The following is a 10,868-nucleotide window of genomic DNA, read 5'->3' as shown; positions in this document are numbered from 1 at the left end:
TTGCCGAGAAGTTCCAATTGCATTTTTCAAACCAGTCTCACACGGTTCAAGCAAGTGACCTGAAGTTACCATCGCCGAAGGGGTAAGCAGTCAATATGATGGGTGCATCTGGTCTGCAGTAATGTTTAAATATTTTACTGTTCAGACCTTGATCCGCGGAATCAAAGATGCATGGATTTTCATTAAAACATACCACGGAATCATCAAGTTTCCCTGATCAGTCTGTACCGTGGAACTCATGGGATCCATGACTTCATGTTCGTACCATCGTACCGTTATCCTGCCGTCAACAAGATGCAGTTGAAAGTGGATTCGCTGACCAGCAGACCCTTTTACAACAATAGGAGTTCAGATCTGATGCATCATAGTCCATTATAAGCGTTTCTTTCTGATATATGCAGAAAGGTGTGTAATTTTTCTTACTGATTTAGCTTGGACCACAGAGTGTGATATGCATGGATGCCTTTCAGTGCATTTCCTTATTAAACTGGATTTTTAGGCTCTTATTTCCCCTTACGATGGCAAGTTTGCTAACATCTACAATTCTAGTGCCCTTGCAGCTAGCACAGTAGTTACAATTGTTTATACGGGAAGGACTGGTAAAGTTGAAACTGGTGTGAATACGGTTTAAAATGTTAATACCATTTTTAGACAGTTCTGATCTTTCTTTTTTTTTTTTTTTAAGTTTCAGATATATTTTCATCAAAGAAGACGTACAAAATATTCTAAGCAAGATTTTACCTCTTGTCTTCCTCTACCTTTGTTGCAACTGCGTGGCCGCTTTCCTCTCTGATCACTTACTGTGTGGTAATAATGGCGAACGACTATTTATATTTACCTTTCTCCACTGCTGCTGAAAGAGATGAAGATTATGATTTCCCACCTCTGCATTACGTTCGAAAGTGAGTCAAAAAATAAAATTCTCATTTTTAATTGTTATTGAATGTCTTAAAATGTACAGTACTTTCATAATATATATATATGTTGTTGTTTATACTCCGGCACGACCACCAGGTCAGTGGAGTTTATAATAAATCAATCAATACAAATGTTAATCGTATTTAGCAGTCACGGGTTTGAACCCTAAGAGCGTATATCCACTCAAAGAGCGTATGCTACTTGACTCGCGTTTTTGACCACTCGGCTACGTCATCCGACCAAACGTCATGAGACACTTGTAGTGGCAGGATATAAAGTTCCATTGAGTCATGGCACTGCAACAATAACACTGAAAAAATAAAAGTAAACATCCTTCGTATTTTTGAATTTATTTTATTCAATTTATTTTTGTATTTATTGCTGATTTCTTTTCTTAAGTCATCAGCATGTAGTTCTGTGCCATTCTGAAATTGGCTCACGTTGCTTAGGTATAACAAAAAATCGCGCAGACCCATAGGGATGCTTTAGAATTCCTCCTAGCGGCCCCAGAGATAGTTAGGTTATTCCAAAGCAAGATTTGTTCCAGTTTATAAACTCCAATGTTTTGTTTTTGGCAGTGTTAAAAAAAAAAAAAATTGTCGCTGTCATATGATGATAAATTTGAAATTAAACAATGCTAGTGGTACTAAAAATCATTCGTCAGCTTCCCTAACGAAGCGGGCTTTCTTGGTCTAGTCCTAATTCTGCATTCTGGTTAATCCAAAATGCGTTCAGCTGGGTTAAGATCGGTACTTTGTGTTGGTCGTGCATTGTTCCTACATTATTCCTTCATACCAAGCGTTCAGAGTCCTTCGTAAAATGGAGCGTTGTAGTATTGGAAGACATATGGGCCGCTTCCATAAAATATCCACAATACAGGGCATGTAGAATCATCTAGAATATCAATGTATAATGCAGCATTCGTGATGTCATGCGCTTTGCCCAATAGTCCTAGTCAATTGCACAAGAAACACCTAGTGGCGAAAGGCAAGAAATCGGTCCTGCCATTAAAAGTAAGTCAGCCGAGCAATGGCGGAGAGTGTGACTTTTGGTATGGATAATTAAAATTTATTTTTTATAATGAAAAATACAGGTTTATTTGTGATCGTTTGCAGCTTGAAAATGATTTTCTAGGGTCATCATGAAATGGAACAACCAGCTTTCAAGTAGCGCCAGCTACTGTCATTCAGTATTTTGAATGACAATTATTTCAATCGAATTATCTACCAATTGCATACAGTTGGTAGATAATTCGTTTGAAAATAGGAAGAGAATATTTGCAAGTAATATAGTAATTCCCTTTGAGTCCTTTCTCTCGCATACATGTACAAAATTCTGTTTTGAGGGTTTAAAACTCTCCTATTACGCTCCAATGTTGTCTAAAGATAAAAAGTGACTACTTTTCCTCTAACCCTTACATTTCCTAGAATGGCTGTTTTGGTAAATCCCCTCCTGTTATTCTAACACGTGCTCCTCAATTTTACTTATGTTTCTCACCAAGAGCAGATAATTAAAATCATAACCATTCTCGATTAAGAACTTACCTAACCATGATGTCATTTCTCCAACTGTTATTAAATCAATGCTTATCATCATATCTCCTGTATTTAGAATCTTCTAAAAAAAATGGAAGAGAACCCATAAAATCAACTCGAAACTTCTTAACGATTTAAAGACTACTAGTATGGATTCGGCAGATGTCGATGTATAGGAGAACTTAAAGGTTCACTTGAAGAGGATACTCAGATTGTGTGATGATTGTTTAATTTTTTACCTAACGATGGAATATCGCAAGGTTAATGTGTTGACTTTTTTTCCTTTTATACATCAGCGATCCTCCTTGAATACAAGTTACCAGTGCCTTGTCTTGTTCTGCATAAATAACTAAAAATTTTGAATAGTCACCACCATCTCTCTAAATATCGAACTCTACAAATTTTTAATGATTATTTGATATCAGTTTCTTAATATCAGTTCTAGGAAAACAAGTCCTTTTCACGAGGAAGTATAGTCAACCTGTCTTAGACAGGAATAGTGATTTTAAATCCAGCAATCTATCTCGTGAATATGATGTTGTCTGCAGATCTACACTGAGCAGTATTTATTGGGACATATATCACTCTTTTTGGAAGTTAAATAAAGAACCTTTTCGTCTTTATTTGTCATAGAACATTTTCTCCCAATTCACACTTATCTTTGATGTTGTCTACATTTCTCGACAGGATCCGGTTTTTCCACTGAATTTCCTTAACCACTAACTTTCCTGGTATATGCACACTGTATCAATACAATAGCTTTTTACAGTTGGCATTATTTTTCTCATGAAAAACCGGATTCCTGAAAAACATTATTAAAAAAACTCTGTCCAAAAGGTAATCTATCCACTTCCTTTTAATTCTAACAACACGTTTCATCAGATAACGTCCTCTACCTGTAAAAGTTTGGACTCGCCCAGCAATAAATAAAATAATTTTTATCTGTTTATACTTTGAGACTATCACATAAAATTAGAGGCGTTCACAAAAACATCACCATATTTATCAGTCACGCTGGCTTGGACCACAGTCAATTCAAATGCGTGTAAAAATGTGCCCTCTCCTTTGATCACTCACCGTACTACTTTTCGTTCTGTATTTATATTTTATTAAAAAAAAAAAAGCTAGTAAACGGACAACAAAAACTATTCACTATTAGGGCCGCGTTAACGCTACGGTCAAACCGGCCATGGCCAGGGGCCTCACCCGAAAATGGGGCCTTATTTTCAGTGTAAATATTTTCTAAAGTAGTGATAAAATAATAATAAACCAAGAAAGCGTGTAATATAAAAGCATACTTAAACTTATTTTGTTAAAGTGTTTAAATTTTATTCTTATACTTTTATTGTACAATAAATAAGTTAAAAGTTTCTATTAAAATTGTTTTTATTGTTACTTTATTTTTCAAGTCAAAGAACATAAAACATCTTTCACCTATATATATATATATATATAGGTCAAAAATGTTTTACGTTTAAAAAATGTTTTATATTAAAGGGGCCTTAAATTTAAATATGGTCGGGGGCCTCTTTTATCCTTAATCCGGCCCTGTTCACTATTAAAGTTGCCAGATTTAAGTTAATGAAACCGTTATAGGTTATAATTTTCAAGCACTGCTTCCTTTTGACTAGTGGAAGCCTTCTAGGCTCCAGTATATAATGGGTCCCCTTTTGGGGAGGAAACTATGACTAGTTAAATTGTATGCGCTTCTGCACAGTGTTCCCTCCTTTTTCGGCCCACTGCTTTGGGCCGAAAAAGGAAGCCCTGTACACCATATGTGTAAAGCCAGCCTATTTTCAAGCAATTAGTATCAGGCTTGATAGCGGTGCGAATAATGCAAATACTCAGACTCTACTTACAGTGACTCTGTAATAAAGCGCATGCGTTTTTTAAACAAAATGAGGAAAAAATACTCAACAAACTCAAAAATACTCACTATCATAACAAGAAAAAACGTTGTTTTATTTTGTTTGTTGATCTAAGATTTATTTTTATTTATATCGTTTTATTTAAATATTTTATTATATATTTATTATTTATGTATTTTTATTTTCATTAATACATATATATATTAAGCACAGAGGGCAGTAAAGATTAGATGACGTCACTGAGTGCAGTTTGCTGTCTATGCTGTGAGCCGGAAAATACTTAAACCTTCGCATTTTCCTTCAAGAAAATGGTAGATAATCCTTTTAAGATCGAAACATAGATCTTAAATAAACCTTTTATTTTTTTAAAGAGTGTTATCAAAATGGCAAGAACTGGATATTTTATTAGCTGACTAAATTTAAATATTCAATATTTATAAGTTCACTTTTATTATTGTGTAAATAAAACATTTCAATGGCAGTGGTGGTTTGTATTAAGTAGAACAAATGTTCAGTTGCTTCTCAGTGTTCCCATTCTAACAGTAGCGTCGAACTGCATACAGCTACTTAACATTTGGATGACCTAGCAACAGCGATCTTACAAGATCTGTGCGTACCACCTGCTATGAACTAGTCACGGTGTTGCACGCCGACAAGCATTTGTCGGTAGGCTAGCACTGCTCGATGCGCTCCGTTTCTTCATATGCTTCCCAAGTTTTCTCTAAAAGTTCGCTTAGTGGTGTTATTACAACGTAAAGAACGTGAATTTGGAATAATTCTTCGATTCGAAATCGAAATGTCGAAGATTTGAAGTTCACTTCTTGGATGTAGGTAAACAACGTATCCACGCCTTTTTGTAATTAGGCTTAAGTTAATCGTGTGTGTACTTGACTGTTGCATAATCAGTCAAATGTGCACGGTTTTATTTACTCTGGAAAAACCGGATGATGGTCAGAAATGGATGGAATCCCCAGTGCGGCTTTAACAAACTCACAAACTATACCAAACAACGGAATGGAGAAAAATACGGGACAACTCATTGAGAAATCACACGCGGATCGTTTCAAGGAGAAATTCAGCGGATTCAGGTAATAATTTTGTATACGTAAGCAGTCAATTATAATATGAAGGTTTAATAATATTTAAGTAATATATGTAATCAATTTTCATTTAATTTATTAATGTGTATTTAAATTTAAGTGATATAAATATTTTCTTTAATATTAAATTATAATGAGGCGATGCTATCTTGAATGCATTTCACAGTCGAGTGAGGGTATAAGCTAATTAATATTTAGTATTTTTAATTAATATTTTTGATTTTTTGTGTATAAATAAGTGAAATTTTCCCATTAAACGTCATCGTTCTAAGGCACAGTAAATGTGATTTGCAATGTAGTATTCTCTATAGTAATATATATATATATATTTTTTTTTTAAATTCCAGCAGTGCATTTTAAAAACTTGGAATATCGTCTGCATGTTTCACGTTTGTGTTTTAAATGTGTAGAATTTAGACTTTAATAATCGTATTAATATTTGACTTTGAATTCTGAGGCCTGTGAGATTTTTGGAATTCTTTCTCCTGACATAATTTTTGAATATATACGGCATATCGATTTCGCTTTGAAGAAATTATTCCATGTTTCTTACCAACGAAAATGGAATCATTTCAGTGCCTGGTCTATTTGTATGCTGTACGTATTATTATTATTATTTTTTTTAAGTACGTTATGTTTTATACTGTTTCCCATTTGGTAATACCAAGAAGGCGAAACAGTACCCTATGAGTCATACTATTGATGTTAGGGGATACTTCCGCCACGATACAGCTACCGAATATGAAAATATAACATTCAAGGACATACAGGTGAAATTCCAAGGGTATTAGGGTTATAATAGCGAAACAAACGAGATGGGGTGTCACTGCACACCGAGTCTGTTATTCCTTGTTCAGTTACAATGATTATTCGGTTTAGTAAACAGGCATTTTGATTTGGGACAAATCAAAATGCCTGTTTACTAAACCGAATGCAATCAGGGACAAAGTTTCCCCACGTGGTCGACTTCACGGGATAAAATAACCCAACGGAGCAACTTTCCAGGAAATTTATTTTTATTACTATTAGCTATATGGTTCAAGGAAGCCTGAGGCTTATGCTGCACCAGCCAAAAAAAAAAAAAAAAAATTCCCTGAGAGAGAGAGAGAGAGAGAGAGAGAGAGAGAGAGAGAGAGAGAGAGAGAGAGAGAGAGAGGGTCAAAAGTAGAAGGGAATCACCAAGAAAGAGAAGAATGATGATATCCAGCTGAGGACCCTAGGTGTGCCTTATTCACCAGATGTGAGCCAGGACATTCGTTTGTCCCAGAGCCCATAAATTCTGATTAGTACCTGGCTGCAGTGCGTGATTGACGCCAATTGTCTTTCGCAGTGTCCCTTATTCGGTACTCTCAGTCCTAAGCAGATTGTTATCAAATACAGTATATCCTAGATTCTTCCAGTTGAAGTTATTAAGAATCAGTGTTTACACTTTAGCAGTTAAGCCTAATTTTTAGCATGTTGATTTTATTTATTACTCTTGCGTTAATCCTGTTAAAATAGCCATTGTAATATGAAAAGCACTTCCCGTAGCTTATAATGTTATTCCTTTGTTAATTCTTGGCTTTAGACTACAGCTTTCCATTGAGGAAGCTGAGCATGCCAGCGATCTTCCTCAATGAATTTTTATATTAACTGTAGACTAGCGCCATCTCTTATTTGACATTTATTTATTAACTTGAGCAAATAAAGTTAATTTTATTTTTCAGTCTAATAAAGTTTGTACAAGATAATAAATAAATAAATAAATATTTTTGCCAAGTTATATGATTTTTATATGTATTAAAATGTAAAAAAAAAATTACTGTTAGATATTAACAATAATGTCGAATAATTTACAAATGGATTTTAAAATTTAAAAAGAAAAGTTCGTTTGTTCATTCATCCGTAATTAATGCACTGTAAGTCCGGAAAAAAACAAAAACCAGCTTACAGTTTTCGTAGAGGAGGATACATTTACCGCACTTATAAATTCCTTTCGTCGATAGGATCTTTCAAGTGTAAACAATGTTTTAAATATGACTGCCGTACACAATGAAAGCAAAGACCACACACACACACAATCGTTGTAATTTCATGTTCTTAGAGATGAATATAATTTCCGTATGTTTACAGTTGAGGTGAAGGACCGTCAAACAAAGCCGTGTATGACCACATAGGTCTAAAGTGGATGCTTTTGCTTTGAAGTCCGTTTCTGGGGCAATGGGAGCATTGACCAGTTGACGAGAAAAAACATTGATTTCCTTCTCTGCAAAAGCCGTGTCGAAGCCTGTTGAATGATGAACTACTTGGCTCGCATATGCTAAATATAGTTCTACCTGTTTTCTCGAATTCGCGATTACGTTTAAGGTGATGGTAAAGAAATCAGATACCTTGACAAATTCGATTTTAGGGTCATTTTCATCTGAGGTTTTCAGAATTTATAACTTATCGGTTTTCATTGAATTGCGATAATTTGAACCAAGGGAGTGTGGTGGTTGCAACTCATTAATCAGCCATCTTTTATATTAAACTTTATGATAAATTTACGCTTAAAATTGATTTGTTTTTTTATGAAAACCCCAAACAAGAGGTATTAGAACCTATAGTACTTGGTACCATGCATGGACTGAAAGTGATTGGCAACGACATCGTGTTTTACTGACAAGAATTTTAGAATATTTTAATATTATGCTTTGACTAATTGTGAATTTAAGTCGTTTTGTTAATAAATTATTTTAAAATGAATAAACTATATTTAATGGTAACCTTCCTGCAGTTCTGTAATAGTGGATATTGTTCAGGTTTTAACATCGGCAAAGGCTTAAAAGGACATCCATGACGTGAGTTAAACAACTGAGGCTACAGTATATTGTATCCGTGAATTGCGTGTATTTGATTGATTTGCCTGTTTGCTAGAATTTCCAGGAAAAAACACTTCTATAGCACTGTGTCACTTATGCCATATATTATAGCAGAGGGAGTCTGAGATTTGGAGATGGTAGATGACTCATCAACCGTTGCAATACCATCACTTTGCTTATTGGAGGCTTGAAGTGGTGAAACCCATATTTAGTCTCTAGAGCAGAGTTTCCGGCAACACCCCCCCCCCCATATTTCTCTTTCAACCCATGCACGGTACTAAGTACTATAGGCTCTGATACCTTTCGTGTTTGGGGTTTTCATAAAAAAAAAAAAAAAAAAAAAAAAATATTTTTTATGAAGTGTCTAAAAAAATCTTAAAAAATTAGTTTTCGACTTAACTGACGTACAAGTTAGTACAAATGCATCATTTTAGTACGCAGAAAACTACTGAAGTAGCAAGTAATTGGCATCGTTTAAGTAATCTCATATTGTGAATGCCTTCACAACGAGTCGGCATGATATTGTACTACCTCGAATAAGTAACGTTTCACCAACGGAGAAGACTATTGTTATTTATTCTAGGCAGATGCCACCATCACCCAGACGGCACCGAGTCGAAGCTTATTGGCTTCTCATCGGTAGGTGGGCAGGTACCCTAGTGTTCAAAGATGACAATCCAGTTATGAAGTATAACTCTACAATACGTATTGTGGTGAAGCGTTACTTATTCGAGGTTGCCAATATCATGGCAACTCGTTACGAAGGTATTCACAATATGAGATATATTTAAATGATGCCAATTCTTAGCTACTTCAGTAGTTTGCTGCATACGAAAACAATGCTTTTGCACTAACTTGTACATCAGTTAAATTCTACGAAACCTGAGCTTTAGTCCAAAAATGCTTTTAAGTTTCCAATATATTGTACTATTTATTGCACGGCAATATACTGTCTAATTTCTTATAGCCATTTACACTCAGAAATTGAAAACAAGTTTAGAAATAATGCCTTTTCTTATAGCCATTTACACTCAGAAATTTAAAACAGAAAACAATTTTAGAAATAATGCCTTTGATTCATTTTATAACTCTATTTAAACTGCATGTATGGGAGTTCTTTGGTTTCTGAAGTAGTTTTCTGATGCGTTTCGAGGGGAAAAATTCCAAAAACGGCTCCTACCGCTAGGCCAGTGGTCAAGAGCAAGAGTAAAGAAGTATGGAATTAGCTAGGGTGGTTGTTCGGTCTTTGATAGAAGGCAATCTTTCCATTTGCCCATCACGTCTAATTTGATCAAAATATTATTTGAATTGCTATTGGTTGCTCTATTTCGCCTCAACTAATGTTATAATCGTGCTAATTGCATTATTTTACTAGTGATACAATCATTAAGTTGCCGTTTTATTTATTAATTTCTAGTACGTCTCGAGAAGTCAGAGCAAAAAATTTACCTAACCTTTTTTCTCACTGCCTGTTACGTAACTTCATAAATATTATCAACTTCCTTAACCTATGCCTCACGAAGATTCCTAACCTTTTCATAAACCCTGTGAACTCAATAATGGCACTGCATTAAAGTTTGTTAATTAACTTTTTGTCCAACCAAACTCGCAAAGATTTTGGTTTAAAATCCTTGTATTGGGATAGATGCATCTTTAGCATGTTGTAGTCCAACAATCATTCCTTGTCCAAAAGGATTACCCTCTAAAAGATAATAAAAAAAAAAAGTGTCGAGCCCTCATTCTTAGCATCCGTGTGTATACGCACGCGCACTATCGTCTTTTGATTCTACACCTCAGAGAAAGAAAACAGGTTCTAATTCCCTCACCTGTTATGGGGGAGAGGGGTCAGTAACCGCATATAGCGAATGTAACAGGTTTAGATCTGTGTGTTACAATCAGTAAAGTCTTTCGTATGTCCTAACATGCGAACCACGTATTTTCTTAACGTTTTCCTTCCACTAAAACTCGTAAAAGTGATCCCCAGTTGTGGGATCATCTTGATAAGCGAATCGGTGGAACGAGGCCATGGGAAGTGAGGAAGGCAGTTTCTTGTAAGCAGGCCAAATGTTTGATTTGGATCAACATAACGGGATATCAAAAGAGTAACAAAGAAGTAGCGTGTTTGAATGGTACAATTGTTCGATTAAAGAACTATCCCTCATTAGAGTCGCATCATTGGGTTAAAAGAGATTACGAAGATTTTGCCACAATGAAAATGACTCATTTCCAGCAGGCTCAACAGCGAAGTGTAAGTTCAGTGTCCTCTTAAAAAGGTGATTCGCGAAAATTAAGACCCTGTCCAATAGATATATGTTAAAATTCGGAGAGACGCATTCCGCGAACGCATCAATAATCACCAACGTAACAATTTTTGAGCTTATTTTATGCAGATAAATTAAAATTAATAGAATTTGTTTTATAATTAGCATAAATAAGATAAAATTAAATGAAATTTTTAACGAAAATTTACATGTACCGCATAAGAAAAAATAATTTTCATAAAAATTTCAGCAGAAAGTTACCTGTATGGTATGGTAACTTTCAGCTGAAATAAAGTTACCTGTATTTTTTTTTTTTAATTTATAACAACCTGTAAATTGAACAAAG

At 34.8% G+C, this 10,868-nt stretch overlaps 1 protein-coding gene across 2 annotated transcripts in view; it reads left to right on the top strand.

Moving 5' to 3' along the window:
- The first annotated feature begins 756 nt into the window (after positions 1 to 756).
- LOC150090634 (NAD kinase-like) overlaps positions 757 to 10,868 on the top strand; it is a 109,887-nt gene continuing 99,775 nt past the window's right edge. Inside the window, exon 1 of one of the 2 annotated variants that reach the window (XM_090371921.1) lies at positions 757 to 902. In XM_090371921.1, the coding sequence (XP_090228047.1) occupies positions 814 to 902 (89 nt within the window). In that variant the 5' untranslated portion in view covers positions 757 to 813. Of the gene's footprint in view, positions 903 to 4,921; positions 5,410 to 10,868 lie in introns of those variants that run through there. The other variant, XM_090371903.1, reaches the window with a different exon arrangement.

This window comes from Mastigoproctus giganteus, chromosome 1 (assembly GCF_048544385.1).
Source record: "Mastigoproctus giganteus isolate SK-2022 chromosome 1, ASM4854438v1, whole genome shotgun sequence".
NCBI classification, from domain to species: Eukaryota; Metazoa; Arthropoda; class Arachnida; order Uropygi; family Thelyphonidae; genus Mastigoproctus; species Mastigoproctus giganteus.
This window is presented reverse-complemented; position numbering and strand designations above follow the sequence as displayed.